At 49.4% G+C, this 15,270-nt stretch overlaps 1 protein-coding gene across 2 annotated transcripts; it reads right to left on the bottom strand.

The window, feature by feature from the left end:
• Positions 1–997: 997 nt before the first annotated feature.
• Positions 998–14,864, bottom strand: ZFTA (zinc finger translocation associated). 2 transcript variants are annotated; one of them, XM_028710212.2, is made up of 5 exons: positions 14,406–14,864; positions 12,648–13,139; positions 9,437–9,826; positions 6,509–6,928; positions 998–5,315 (listed from the first exon to the last, which is right to left on the bottom strand). In XM_028710212.2, the coding sequence occupies exons 1-5, from the start codon at positions 14,452–14,454 to the stop codon at positions 4,789–4,791; spliced, it is 1,878 nt and encodes a 625-aa protein (XP_028566045.2). In that variant the 5' UTR covers positions 14,455–14,864; the 3' UTR covers positions 998–4,788. The 2 variants fall into 2 exon arrangements, with proteins under 2 accessions (XP_028566045.2, XP_028566044.2); XM_028710211.2 differs by having other exon boundaries at positions 6,509–6,934; positions 14,406–14,794.
• Positions 14,865–15,270: the final 406 nt, after the last annotated feature.

Below are 15,270 nucleotides of genomic sequence, written 5' to 3'. Positions count from 1 at the left end.
GAGCCGCAACTCCTATCAGCCCTAGGAAGCACGGCTAATGGGCCTGGGATGATCAGCAGGCAATGCTGAGCCACGTACCAAGGAAGGGTCTGACGAAAGGCAGCCCACCTGCCTTTCAGCATCCTTCCAATGATTGAGATCCCTGCATTTGCAGGGGGGTTGGACTTAGAGAACCCTTAGGGTCCCTTCCAACTCTACAATTTGATGAGTGAAATGGCAAAGGATGGCTTGTGAAGGCTTGAACCGCATGAAGTGGCCTCATAAGGACTTGGATGCACTGCTGCATCTCAGCCAGTACAGTGGAACCTTGGAAGCTGAACGCCGAAAACCCGGAAGTAATTGCTTCCGTTTTCAAACACGCCTCGGAAGTTAAAGAGCTTCCACTGTGTGTTTTTCTATTTTCTCAATGGAAATTGCCGACAGCCCTGGTCTTCTGGAACGTATTACGTTTGACAACCAAGGTTCCACTGTACTGCATAGCCCAGCCCTGGTAGGGACTCCCATCTCCCAACCCAGAGTTTTAATTTCAATGTATTACCAGAAGGTGAATCATCTGTACCTGAACCGAGGTGGGGGGGGGGGATCCTGGGGCTTGCCACTTGTTGCCTGCCACCAACTCCCATCATCCCTGAAGATTGGCTGTGCTGGCAGAGGTTGATGGGAGTAGGAGATGGCAACAAGCGGAAGTACACAGGTCCCCACCACCACCAAAAAAGCTTTACATTGGTTCCCATTATTTTTCCCACGGACAATTTGAAAATGTCTGATGGTCCTGAAAGATGTTTTTTTGCCTGTTGCAGCCATTGTAATGTGCTGTGCGATTTGTAATTATTGTGTTTTACAGACATGATGCAGGCCACCCAAACAAATCTTGCAGAATGCTGATGGTCCAAAGACCATAGTTTATGAACCCCCATTCTTAATCAAGCAGAATATTAAAATCTAAAAGGCAACCCAGGTTTTAATTAAAAACAAACAAACAGCCCAGAGCCTTAGGTTGCATTTTAAAATAGCATCATTTTTTTTTAGGATTTATTGACATAACCTGTTTTACAAAACTTAGTGCTTATATATATATATTTATATAATATTTTTTAAAAACCCTCCATATTAATGCAAAACACCTTTTCACAAGAGACACGGATGAGGTTCCAATACAGTCACAAGGTCATAACGGGCATTATTGAAATTTTACCTCGGAGTTCACGTTTCACAAGGATAGCTACAAAAAGGACCAAGCTATTGATTCAGAAAGATGGGATTGAAGGAGAACAGCTGTGCAAAAAATGTGACTCCTACTTTCACCTTGGGTGGGGGAAAGGAACTCTGCGGGGGGGGGGGCATTCCTTTAAATGGAATTAAAGTAGAGCATGAGACTTCATCTCAGGGTTGTGGGTTCGAGCCCCACGTTGGGCAAAAGATACCTGCATTGCAGGGGGTTGGACTAGATGATCCTCGTGGTCCCTTCCAATTCTCTGGCTCTAATTTCCAGCAAGGATCAGCAAATTGGATTGTAAGTGCGGCTTTTCTTGTCCCTGCTTTTTTTGATATATGGCTGTAGGCTCAGCTACTTTTTAAATTCAGTTTCTAGCCCTCATTTATTTCCAAGGCATCTGGTCACCACTAACTCTGGACACATGGGCTGTGCAGGGCAGAGGCTCAGCAACTCAACAGCTGAAATCAGGCTGTTCCTTTGGCCTAGAGCTGCCCATCTCAACCACAGACCCTCTTCACTCTGGAGCACAGATCTTTCCCAGCCCCTTCATGGTGGAGAATGAACCTGCAATATTCCAAATGGAAAGCAGGTGTTCCATCACTGAGCAACCGCATTTGCCTAAAAAGATAGTGAAGATTCCAGTCCTCGTGCCTCTTGAGCTAAATGGTCTATTTATAAGCAGGAAGCTCCAAATCAAACCATTGGTCTATCTTGCTCAGAATTCCTGGCATTGACTGGAAGCAACAGTTAAGTTTTTTGGGGAAGGTGTCTCTCAGCCCTGCCTGGAAATGCCAGAGATTAAATCTGGGATTTTCTGCATGCCAAACAGATTCTCTGCCACTGAACTAGGGTCCCCGCTGCCAGAAGGCAAAGTGCAAAAGGTTTACCAACCCCATTTCTTTCGTCTCCTAATTCCATCTAACCTCAAAAGGTAAAGGGACCCCTGACCATTAGGTCCAGTCGTGGCCGACTCTGGGGTTGTGGCGCTCATCTCGCTTTATTGGCCGAGGGAGCCGGCGTACTGCTTCTGGGTCATGTGGCCAGCATGACTAAGCCGCTTCTGGCAAACCAGAGCAGCACACGGAAACGCCGTTTACCTTCCCGCCAGAGCAGTACCTATTTATCTACTTGCACTTTGATGTGCTTTCGAACTGCTAGGTTGGCAGGAGCAGGGACCAAGCAACGGGAGCTCACCCCGTCGCGGGGATTCAAACCGCCGACCTTCTGATCGGCAAATCCTAGGCTCTGGTTTAACCCACAGCACCACCCGCATCCCCTCATCTAACCTAGGGTTTCCCAAACTTGGGTCTCCAGCTGTTTTTGGACTGCAGCTCCCATCATCCCTAGCTAGCAGGACCAGTGGTCAGGGATGATGGGAATTGTAGTCCAAAAACAGCTGAAGAAACCCTGTTCTGGCAGTTCTGCTACGAATAGCGCTGTTGTTCTTTTTTTAAAATAAAAATAAAATCCATTTTGGGAAAACCCAAGTGTTGTCCTTACACAGAGCAGACCCACCAAAATTAATAAAGTTAGTTATGTCTGTAAACTTCAATGGGTCTCTTCTGAGTAGGGCAAGCATGGCAAACACCCCACATCTTGCATAATTCTAAGCTTTTTAGACAGATAAATTTGGGTGAAGCATACATCCTCCTCCTGAGTCCTACAGATGTAGCTGTTTGTTTTGAAGTGGGATTGCATCTGGAAAGGAGGAAATACGCCTTGATCACAGGAAGCTGCCTTATACAGAGTTAGACCTTTGGGTCCATCTAGCTCAGTGCTGTCTACACTGATTGGCAGCAGCTCTCCAGGGTTCTGGGTTCTCTCCCAGCCCTACCTGCAGGTACTGGGGGTTGAACCTGGGTCCTTGGCTACTGAAACTTGCTCAGCACCTGTTCACTGGGAGCAAAAAGGTAAGTGTCCTATGTCAATCCACATCTTTTTACGAGGAAGACCAACAGCAAATTAGTCCACGTCCTCCTAATTCACTTACACCAGAGTAAGAGCTTTTAGGGCTAGGGACTTGGAAAGACATGGGTCAAAATTAAAACCCAATGACAGAACGCAAATCAGGATATAGGGACGCTGTCGGCAGCTCCTCAAGGTGACTTTTCTGGACTGTTCCATTGTAGGTAGAATCGGGGGGAGACCTACCTGCATGCAGAAAGTTAGCACATGACAGATTCAACCTAGCATTTTCCTATGTAGCAGGGTTCCTACCCCCGCCCCAGAGCCTGGCATAGTACAATCCAGGAAGTGCTGAGTTGCTCAATTCATCTGAGAGTCCAAAATGGCCATCTTAAGTGCAATCGCAAGGGAAATGCTCACAACAAGCCCAACTCCTTGTTTCAGATATTTTAACATGGTATATTAAGCACGGCCTATGCTGCATCAAGCAGGAAGGCCTCTTACAAGGACTTCTGCAATATTCTAGGGATGGGATGGGGGCAAGGGCCGTAATTTGGTCACCCTTCGGCTATATGATGCACAGCCATAACTCTGGGCCTAGGCACTTGTGGAGGACATGGGAATTCTTCGTGGCACAGCTTGCAAGGGAGGAACTGGATCTTGCCACCCACCTACCTGCGGGCAGGTCACAGTGGGCAGCTACCCGTCAACCGCTTGGTGTCGCAATGGTGTCAGGTGACTGTGTGGGTAAAGGAACAGGCCACAAAGTGCCAATGATTACCTGCTTGGGGTTGGCGGCTTGCAAAAAAAACCAGGGCACAGCAGAGTTCTGGCAACTGCAAACCCTCCTCTGGCCGAATGACATCTTTACCTCCACCACGTCTCATGTCATCTATTTCGCACGTAGGGCAGCTGGATGTGGCTCAGCTGAGGCCTGGCCCAAACAGCCTCCCAGACCAGAACGGGAGGCCTAGCTATTAAACCACCTGACCCTTGATGCCTTGGAGCAGGGTGAGAGAACCTCAGGAAGCATTTACCTGTGTAGCTCCTCCCATTTTTGCTCTGGCTCCGCCCACCGCTGCCAAACACCCCTAGAAGGGAAGGTGGCCCTCAGGCTGAAAAAATAGGTGCCCCACCTTACAGTAGCAGCAACTTTGCTTCCCACAGAAACCTCCAGGCCTCGGGGCTCGATTAAGTGAACTTGCCCCCCGAGACAGTGCTCTTACAGACCTTCCTCACTTCAGAAAATACCGAAGCTTCCCCCCCTCCCCGCCACCCCACCTACCTTTCCGAAACCTTACCAAAATAGTTGGAAGCACAAAAAATCCAGGTGCAGAGAAAAGGGGCTTTGGGGAAAGGGGGGGGGGTGAAAATACCTTTAAGAAACCCTTTGTCACTAGAACAGAACATGCAAATCAAAACGGATGCTGTGCAGAGAGAGAAACAAAGAGAAAGCAAAACAAGACTTCCCCGGCGTCTGCATTATTCGCTTCCAGTTGCAGAATTCTGCACTATCCGATTCCAGTCGCAGAATTCCGAAACCTGAGAATTCCAAAAGGGAATTCCGCCATCCGTAGGAGGAAGGGGTGGGGAGGAAAACAAACAAGTTGAGTTCGTCGGTCAGCGGAGTCCACCCTGCCACCACGAGGGCAGTCCACGTCCGCGGGCTACACCGTACATACTGGCAAATTGTAACCAAACCCCATTTTCCCTGCGCCTTGAACACTTGGCTTGACGTCGGCAGGCTCAGAGTCCGGGCTGGGGGAGGTCTTTGTGCCCAGGTGCCTGGGATTCTGAGCCGGCCCGTTTTCGGCATAAGCATCGAGGATGGTCTGTTTCTCCAGCGCCGTGAACTCCAGGGAGAACCGGTGGACCTGAAGGATGTGCCGCTTGATGGTGCTGACTTTAAGGGTCGCCAACGTGCCCCCGCACACCATACACACCAGCCCGTGCCGCTGCTCGTCGTAATCCATCAGGTACTCTACCCGCCAGCGCGGCTGGTAGTTCCGGCGCTGACCCCGCCGGGACGGGGCACCGGCCAGCGAAGACGCAGCCTCCGAGGATTGCTGAGAGGGAGCTAGTCTTCCTGCTGCGGGGGCCTCTTCCTCATCTTCTTCCTCTCCTGCAGGCATTGTCCTGCCCTCTTGAGATTCCTCAGGGGACAAAGGAGGGTTGCAAGCCTGCTGAGATTCCACTGGAGGAACAGAAGAACAACGGCGGGGAGATCACAGTCCAGCCAGGAGTAATCAAATATCTCCGCAACTTAGGACTGTCGTATTTATATATTTATATTTAATTATTATCACTATTACTATTATTAAACCGTATGCTGAACTGTGAAATAAAGTACCTGGGAAACCATGAAGCTGGGAGTCCAAGTGCTGTCTTTTTCCTCCTCCCTCCTCAATCCCTTTTCCTTATGTGCCATTTCTTTTAGCTTTCCTGTTAACAGCCCTGCTACTATACTGCCCTCCGTGAAAGAGCCCCACCCATTTTTTATGATAATCTAACCCAGGCATAGGCAAACTTGGCCCTCCAGATGTTTTGGGACTACAATTCCCATTATCCCTGACCACTAGTCCTGTTAGCTAGGGATGATGGGAGTTATAGTCCCAAAACATCTGGAGGGCTTAGTTTGCCTATCTAACCCATTTTTTATTGTTATCTCAGAGGAAGCATATTCACGCAGAAATTGGGGAGTAGGATCCAGAGGAGGGACTGTACAGCTTCAGTCTGCAGGCACACAAGCACATTTTGAATGTTTTCCCCTGGCACGTCAAGGAACAGCTGGGATAGCTCAGTCAGCAGAGCATAGAGCTCTTAATCTCAGGGTCGTGGGTTTGAGCCCCACAATGGGGAGGGGGGATTCCTGCATTGCAGGGGGAGCACTAGATGACCCTTGTGATCTCTTCCAATTCTCCAGCCTGAAATCTCCACGTAGTCACAATGAGGCCTGCACCAGGTGGTGTGTTGTTCGATAAGAGATTGAGTGTTTGGGGGCGGGAGGCTCGTTTAATTTCATTGCACACAGGTTGTACAATGCCAATAAATAATAGATAATAATAATATTTTTTATTTATACCCTGCCCTTCCCGGTTCAAAAACTGGGCTCAGGGCGGCTAACAACAAATTTAAAACACTTAATTGTAAAAGCAGCATAAAATACAATATAAAAACATGAGTAACAATAAAATTCAAAGTTCAGAAATCAATTTAGGGGAAATCCATCTAATAAGCATTAGATAATCACCAGGGCTAGCTGGCTAAAAAATAATAATAAAGGTATTATTATTATTATTATTATTATTATTATTATTATTATTACTATTACTATTATACCAGGAGCAAAATGCACCTGGAGGATTTCAAACACCGCCTGCCCCTTACCTTTGTCTGCCTCGCCGTCTGTTTCGGGCAAGGAGTCTTCTGCGTCCGCCAGGCGGGCCACCTTCTGGTTCCACTCCTCCACGATGAGGGCCTTGACATGGTGGCTCAGCTGGGTGGAGTCCGGGTGCTTCTGCTGAATGTGCCTCTTGATGGTGCTCATCTTGAGCGTGGCCAAGGAGCTCCCGCACACCATGCACACCAGGCCGTGGCGCGACCCATTGTAGTCCATCAAGTACTCCACCCGCCAGTGCTCCTGGAAGTAGCGGCGGTGGTCCCTCCCCCGGGCCGGGGCGGGAAGGCCGCTCTCTTCCGAGTCCCAAGCACCGGCCTCCTCGGAGCCGTCCTCGCCAGCAGGCTGGTCTGGAGACGTGGGGGGGTCCACCTCCTTCTTGGTCAGGTCCTGAGGGGACGGCTCAGACTCTGCCTCTGGGTGGATCCAGGAAGGAGTGGGAAAGGGGGTGGGGGACAAGAGGACAGATTTAATTATACAAAGGTCCTGCTTACCAAACACACAGTGTTGCCTGCAAATCGACCGTTAGCCAAGCGTTTGCATAAGGGGTCAATGATTTCCATTGAGTCCTGTGGGGAAATTTCTAATTTTGATTTTCCCGCCTAATTTTTGAAAAATTATAATTTTGAATTTTGACCTCCCAGTGTTCCCTGCAAATCAACCGTTAGCCGAGCGTTTGCATAAGGAGTCAACGATTTCCATTGAGTCCTGTGGGGAAATTTCCAATTTTGATTCCCCCCCCCCCTAATTTTTGGAAAATTCTAATTTTGAATGTTGACCTCCCACTGAAAAACAGAAAAAATGTTCTCTGGTTTGTCTGAACACTCCCCCTCACTCACTCACTCACTTCATTGCTCCACCAACCAGCAAACGCAAGCAAGGAAGTACAGTGGTGCCTCGCAAGACGAAAATAATCCGTTCCGCGAGTCTCTTCATCTAGCGGTTTTTTCGTCTTGCGAAGCAACCCTATTAGCGGATTAGCAGATTAGCGCTATTAGCGGTTTAGCGGCTTAGCAGCTATTAAAGGCTTAGCGGCTAAAAGGCTATTAGCGGCTTAGCGGCTTAGAAAAAGGGGGGGGAGCGGGGGAAAATCGCAAGACTCGCAAGTCTTTCCCCCATAGGGAAAATCGTCTTGCGAAGCAACTCAAAAATGGAAAACCCTTTCATCTAGCGGGCTTTTCGTCTTGCGAGGCATTCGTCTTGCGGGGCACCACTGTAGAAGATGCTCTCTGTTCAAGTATCTGAATCTGCGATGTGTCTAGCGACGTTTGGGTAGCCATTCCTCATGTTTGGACAGGTGAATGTTCGCTGTTTCTTGTCCGTAAAGCAGAATCTGCGCGTAGTACTGCCAAGGTTCTTGTCTTGCCCTCTATATGTGCCTCACTTTGCATCCTCTGCTCTGAGCCAATTCATCCGCAGTAACGACCACCCCTTTGTAGTTCTGGGAACAGTGACATGCTAAGGGTGCTAAGATTTCTTAGGAGACCCTTATTCCTCTCACAGCGCTACAATTTGCAGAATTCCCCAGGAAGAGACGGAAAGAGTAGCTCTGTGACAAGGGGGTTCACTCAGTAACTCTCAGCACCTTTAGCAAACTATAACTCCCAGGATTTTGGGGAGGAGAAGCCATGGCTGTTTAAAGCGGCATGATACTGCTTTAAAATGTATAGTACAGATAGCGAAGACAATACTGAGCTAGATGCACTAAAGGTTCAAGGCAGCACAAGTCAGTTTGTTTCCTACTCGCAAGCCATCCCCGTTTTGAGGACACTCCATTCCGCAAGCCTATCTTTGATTTTCCGGGTTTTGCCACTCACCAGGATTCTGTGCCCACTGAGCATGCTCAGTCCGCACTCACTTATCTGTTTTGTACTTGCGCAACTCTTGGTTCCACTCTCCCTCCCACAAGAGACTGCTGGGTGCCTCACTTTCTGGTTACACAAGGATTTGGAGGAATGAGCTTCCTGTTTGCACCTGCTGTTTGGCCCTGCCCCCTGACCATTGGCTGCGGCTGCTGGAAGCTGGAGTTCTGCACCATACGGACAATGCCAGATTCCCTTATCCTTGGTCACTAGCATGTATCCCGGCTTTCCTTCAAGAAGAAGCTACAGATAGGAGCTCCTTGATTTTAAGTATAGTGCCTGACTCAGAGAAGCAACACAGCAGGCCCAAAACTTATGCGGGACTTACGCTCCAGGGATCCTTGAGCAGATACAAAACCATGCAAAGTCAGGAAGATACCTGGAACCCCCCCCCCTCTCTGTACAACCAATCCTACCTTCCTGGACTCTGGGAAGGGGAAGGTCATTTGAGGCCTCAGGAATGCTCTGGGGGGATCCACACCCTTCCTGGGGGTTCAAGCGGCCTTCCCAGAGCCTGGGAAGCAAGGCTGACAGCTTAAAAAGCAGGAAAAACTGGTGCAGAAAGAGATTTCCAAGCCCTCTGCCTTGCTTACTGGGCTCTGCGAAGGTCACGCGAAATCCCGTGTGGTCTTCGCGAGGTCTCAGACAGCCTCTTCCACCAGTTTCTTCACCCTCCGCATTCTCCATTTACAGTGGTACCTTGGCAGTCGAATGGAGTCTGTTCTGGAAGACCGTTCGACTTCTAAAATGTTTGGAAACCAAGGTGCGGCTTCCGATTGGCTGCAGGAAGCTCCTGCAGCCAATCGGAAGCCACGTTGGATATTTGGGTTCCAAAGAACGTTCGCAAACCGGAGCACTCACTTCCAGGTTTGCAGCATTCGGGAGCCAAAATGTTCAAGTCGCAAGGCGTCCGTCAACCAAGGCACGGACTGTATTTATTTACTTTCCTGCCGCCTGCGCAATCACGTCATTTGCAGGCCTGCTGAAATATCGTTCTAATTCCGCTGCTCAGCTTCCAGCCCTCCCCTCCCACCCTCTGCCCGCTTCCTGCCTCACCCACTGGTGCCTCTCCTGTGCCCTCGGCTGGCGGCACCACGGCCCGGGCGTTCCAAGTCTCCAGGATGCTGGCCTTCTCGGCGGGGCTGAAGCCAAGCGAGCTGGGATGGGCGTCCATGACGTGCCTCTTGATGTCGTCCAAGTTGAGGCTGGGCAGCGAGGAGCCGCACATCATGCAGAAGAGGCGGTTGCCCTGAGGGTCGTAGTCCATCAGGAACTCAGACTGGAACCAGCTCTGCAGGGACTCTTTCAGGTAGCGCTCCAAGTTCTGCTCCTCCCCTCCCGGAGAGGCTTTCAAGGCCAGGCCGGAGGGCCGTCGCCCCCCACGAGAGGAGAGGGGTCCTGGGCCACGGCGCCTCCTGCGGCTGCTACTCAGCGGAAATTCTCCACCTGTACAGAAGCAAGGCAGGTGGAGAGCAGGTGAACCTTCTTCTCTGCTTTTCGGAATCTAATTTCGTCAGAGATGATGAACATTACTAAATAAACTGTCTGCTGTCCAAAATTAATGTTAATGATATCTACGATGTAGATAAAGTGTCAGAAGAATTGGTCTTATATTTCACATTTTCACATGTGAAATGTGAATTTACGAATATCAATATGTAAAGATTTCATATATGTATTGCAACATTAATAATAAATTAATTAATTAAAAAAGAAAAAAAGAAGGAGTCTTATATATATGATTGTGGCAGCTTGAATAGTAATTGGAACTCAGGGGGGAAACAGCCAAAAATATTACACTGAACACTTGGTACCACCCACTCTGGAATATAACTATAATGGGGGAAAATCACACATAATTTGAGATTTTGACAAGCCTAGAACCTCCAGACATATGATTTGGCATTCCTTTATGACATATACAAGGGAACCGTCATTTTCAAGACAACCCCTGTCACCACCTTGGCAAATCTGGAACTATGATAATCAGATCACGACAATATTTACTTGGGCTTTGTTTGTTTTTTAACCCATGTACAATTGCACTTATTCTACATGCCTGTTTTATTGTTTTGCTTTTCATCTTTTATATAAAATTAAATTTAAAATCTTCACGAAAAGATAAAAATAAAACCTCCTTATCTGCTTGGGATGGCCACTTAACCTATTATTTTTATAAAAAGGAAGGATGAAAGGAATATCCAACTGTAAAAAAAGTTGCATGGGTCCCCAGGGAGGGAAAACAGAGATCATCTTGTCTTTCATCCACAAGGTTCAATTCCCAATGGCTTCCTCAGGCAGGGCTGGCAAAGATTCCCTGTCTGAAAGCCTAGAAAGCTGTTGCCAGTCAGTGCAGAAAGGGAAACTGGCAGGTGTAGCCAACACAGAAGTGAACCCAGTTCACTTCTCAGCTGATTCCACCCAGCTGATTAGCAAGTGGTCGTGGCTTGGGGGAAATGACCTCACTGACCAAATCAGAGGCCAGGATTGGCCCCCAGGCTGGAGGCTCCCCACCCGTGATGTAAACAATAGTGAGCTAGAAAGAGGCGACGGCCTGACTTAGCACAAAACCTTTGCTGTTGGACTTCAACTCCTATCATCTCTGACATCTCAGTAAGATGGCTGGGAATGATGGGCGTCAAACAGCATTTGGGGGTCACATTTATATCCTGGGTCTCCACAGTGCAAGTCCAACCCTCTCACTGTGTTACGCAATTTAGTTGTCAGGATTATCTATATCAAAGTATCATCCATACATGAAGTTGCGGGCAAGAATTGAAATATAAGCAGTGGATTACTGAAAGAACTAAGGATAGCAAAGTTTAGATAATAAAAACACATGTACTGTAAAACAGCTAAGAAAATGAAGTGGAAAACAAACTTCAGGAAGGCGGGGCGGGAAGTCAAAAAGAAATCTATGTTGAATTTTTTTGAGGGGGGATATGATGATAAATGTTTTGGAATATTTTTGGAGATTTAATAAAAATTTTGTGCCTCATATCTGAAGTTCAACAAACACTAGAAACATAACTCTCTCTCTTTTTTAATGAAACCTGTATAAAAATTTAGTTGTCAGGGTTTTTTTGAAGGTTTTGTCATCTGCTCAAGTAACAATTTTTATGGCCAAAAAATATAGTCACTGGAGAAAAATTACCATTATGGAAGAAAAAATACCATTTCTGACAATATTAAAAAAGAGGGTGGGATTAGACCAACAAACAGAGGATAAGGCATCATAAATATATGATTTTTGACATGACTAAGAATCGTAGAGTCAGGGATGGAGAACTTTAAAGCGTTAAGATCGGGATCTGGAAAATATAAAAACAACAAGAGGATTAAAGATTTTGAGATATGCTTCAGAGGTCTATGGGGAGCCCGGAAAAATTAATACAGTGGTACCCCGCAAGACGAACGCCTCGCAAGACGGAAAACCCGCTAGACGAAAGGGTTTTCCGTTTTGGAGGCGCTTCACAAAATGAATTTCCCTATGGGCTTGCTTCGCAAGACGAAAGCCCATAGGGAAATCTCCGGGACAGCGGGGAAGCGCAGCGCGTCTTCCCCACTGTCCTCGGACCTCCTCCCGCCGCCCGGCTTCGGAACGATGCTCCGAAGCCGGGCGGCGGGCGGGGACGCCTTCTCCCGCCGCCCGGCTTCGGAACGATGCTCCGAAGCCGGGCGGTGGGCGGGGACGCCTTCTCCCGCCGCCCGGCTTCGGATGGCTTTCCTGAAGACTTGGGGTGGGAGGAGGGTTTTCCTTCCCACCGCCAACATTCAGAATGCTGTTCTGAATGTTGGCGGTGGGGAGGAAAAACCCTCCTCCCACGCAAGCCCCGGGAACAGAGGAAAAGCGCTGCGCGCCTTCCCCTCTGTTCCCGTACCTGTCCTGAAGGCTTGCGGTGGGGAGAAAAGCCCTTCTCCGCACCGCCAGCCTGGCAAGCGGTTTCCCTAGGAACGCATTAATTGATTTTCAATGCATTCCTATGGGAAACCGTGCTTCGCAAGACGAAAAACTCGCAAGAAGAAAAAACTTGCAGAACGAATTAATTTCGTCTTGCGAGGCACCACTGTAATTAAAATTTGGATAACAATTTGGTATTTTTTATTTTAGCTTTTTGTTTTTAATTAGATTATGATGTGGACATGTTGACTGGCTGTCTTTATTGGAAAATCAATAAAAATGATTTAAAAAACGAACAGAGGATAAGGCTATCCGTGGCTACGATTAAGATGACCCACAAACCAGCGAACTTAGGCCCCCCCCTACCGTGGCCCCCCTCCTGAGCCTCGGGCGCATTGGGGTGCTCTCTGGCTCCGTCGCTCTCTGCCTCGAGGCCCAGGTGGGCGTCCCAGCTGTTCATGATGACCTCCTTCTCGTGGGCGCTCCAGGCCAGGGAGTAGGGGTGCTTCTGGCGGATGTGCCTTTTGATGGTGCTGAGCTTGAGAGTGGCCAAAGAGCTGCCGCAGACCATGCAAATCATGCCATGCCGGGCGGCGTTGAAGTCCATCAGGTACTCTGCCCTCCAGTGCTCATGGTAGTAGCGCCGGTGGTCGCGCCCCGGGATGCGGCTCTTGCCGGGCCTCGACGCCCGCTCCTCACAGTGATCCGAGTACTTGCGCCCTCCGGAGAGGAGGGCAGAGGGGTCCTTGACGGCAGCCCCTCGCACGAGGCCGTTCCCAGAGGGCCGCAGGGCGTGTCCGGAGCGCAGCTCGCCGCTGCTTTGCGAATCGGCCGCCTCTTCTGGGAACAGCGACTCTTCTGGGGAGACACAAACACTCGCCTTCAATAATAGTAATAATAATAATCAGTGGAGCCTACGACGAAACCTCTTCCTAGTTGGCATTTTAAAAAAAGAATTAAAGAGCTGCTGAGAGTAAGGGTGGTGGTGCTGGTTAGGATTAGCACAACAGATTAAAAACACAGATAGGTCCCCAGCTGCAAGGAGGATACAGTGTACAGTGGTACCTCGGGTTAAGAACTTAATTCATTCTGGAGGTCCGTTCTTAACCTGAAACTGTTCTTAACCTGAGGTACCACTTTAGCTAATGGGGCCTCCTGCTGCCGCCGCGCCGCCGGAGCACGATTTCTGTTCTCATCCTGAAGCAAAGTTCTTAACCCGAGGTACTATTTCTGGGTTAGCGGAGTCTGTAACCTGAAGCATCTGTAACCTGAACCGTCTGTAACCCGAGGTACGACTGTAACTGTTTTGACAGAGGGCAAAACAATGGTTGGGGCAGGGGCGGTGGTGCAAGACTTGCTGGCCAGGAAGCAAAGATGTTGTGTCACTTTGTGAAAGCAAGGTTGAAGTAGTGGGACCATAGGGTTGGAAGGGGCACCAGGGTCATCTAGTCTAACCCCGTGCAAAGCAGGAGTAACAGACGTTACAGGGGTACAGAGGAAAAGAGAGGGGTGCTGTATACGACATTGGAAGGGGCTGGTTTCAAATGGGCCGCAGGACCTGTCAAAGAGACAAGCCCACAAAACCACACCTGGGGGCTGGGGGCTGAGAGGGGTTTGTCCAAACTGGGGGTGGGGGAGGGGTTTCCCCAAAGGAGGAGCCAAACTCCCCCTAAGTCTTCCTGATCTTCAAGGGTGAGGACACACACACCCCTTCAGGGAGAGAGGGCTTCCCCCCCTTTCCACGTCATTTGATTCTTGGCAGCTCGGGTTCCTTTTGTGCTCAATCCCTCGTCGCTATTTTTTTTGAATGGGAGAGGCAGGAATCCGTCCAGGGCTGAAGTGCCCAGGAAGATGGAGGAAGGCGGGGAGGGGGGGGATCTTAAAGGGGCCATAGCTCTTCCTCCACCCGCCCCCCCCCCACCGACTTTCTTCTCCCTAACCAGCTGCGCAAACTTGCAACACCCCCCACAACAAACACACCCCTACCAACACCGACCAGGTATTTTTTTCCCGGGGGGTGCCACTCTCCAACTCACACACGACCAGCAGGTGGCGTGGAAAAGAGGTGGGGGGCGCGCGCATATATTTTTCCCCCTCCCCAAAGAGGGGGCCTTTTGTACTCACCTGGATCCCGGGGCTCGAGCTTGATGCAAAGGCTGGGGGGCTCCTCCATGCTTGGCTCCCTCCCTCCCTGCCTAGGGATTCATCTCCACCCCCCACCTCGATGCACACAAATAACCTTCCCGGCTTCGCTGTGGATTCTCTCGGATCCGTTGCAATATTCCCCCCTTCCCCCCCCCAACCCCGATTTCTTAAAATAAAAATATATATGGATAAATGGCAATTTTTTCTCCCCCCACCGCTTTTAATCGACTTGCATCAAGGCTCCGTTTCCACGGCCGAAAAAGAAGAAGAAGCAGAGCCAGGCAGGCTCCGGTTAGCAGGGTGGGGATGCCTTTCCCCCCGGGGCCCCTGGGGCTCCTTTAAGGGCTCCTGGGTAAATTTAAAGGGGACGTGCTCTATTTTTGAAGCTGAGGGGGGAGGGAAGAGAGAAAAAGAGGGGAGGGGAGGAGAGGGGGTGATTCACTGGACACCCCCTCCCCCCAAAAAAGTGTCTCAAAGCATCCCTAACCCGCTTCTTCCTCGTTGTATTGTTTTGTCCCCTAAGCTATATGTGTTGTGACGTGGGGTTTGACTCAATACACAACAATATATATATCCATATATCCGTATTTAAGGTGTATTTTTTTAAAGCCTACATAACCACGTCCCTAACGCGGCCCCCTGCTGCTGGCGCAAGGGGATGAGAGATTTTGGAAAGTGGGGGGAGGAGAAAATTTGGGGAATGAGAGGAAGGGGCTTCCCCGTGGCCCCTGGCCCTTCAAACAAGCCTTCCGTTCAATTCGATTGTTTTTTAGCTGTTGCAGGTTCTCTTATACATCATGCATTTGAAGCACATTATTCCGACCACCAAAGAATCCTGGGAACT

The sequence above is a fragment of the Podarcis muralis genome, chromosome 16, assembly GCF_964188315.1.
Source record: "Podarcis muralis chromosome 16, rPodMur119.hap1.1, whole genome shotgun sequence".
In the NCBI taxonomy this organism is placed as follows: domain Eukaryota; kingdom Metazoa; phylum Chordata; class Lepidosauria; order Squamata; family Lacertidae; genus Podarcis; species Podarcis muralis.
The sequence above is the reverse complement of the archived record's forward strand: the minus strand, read 5'-3'. Positions and strand labels throughout refer to the sequence as shown.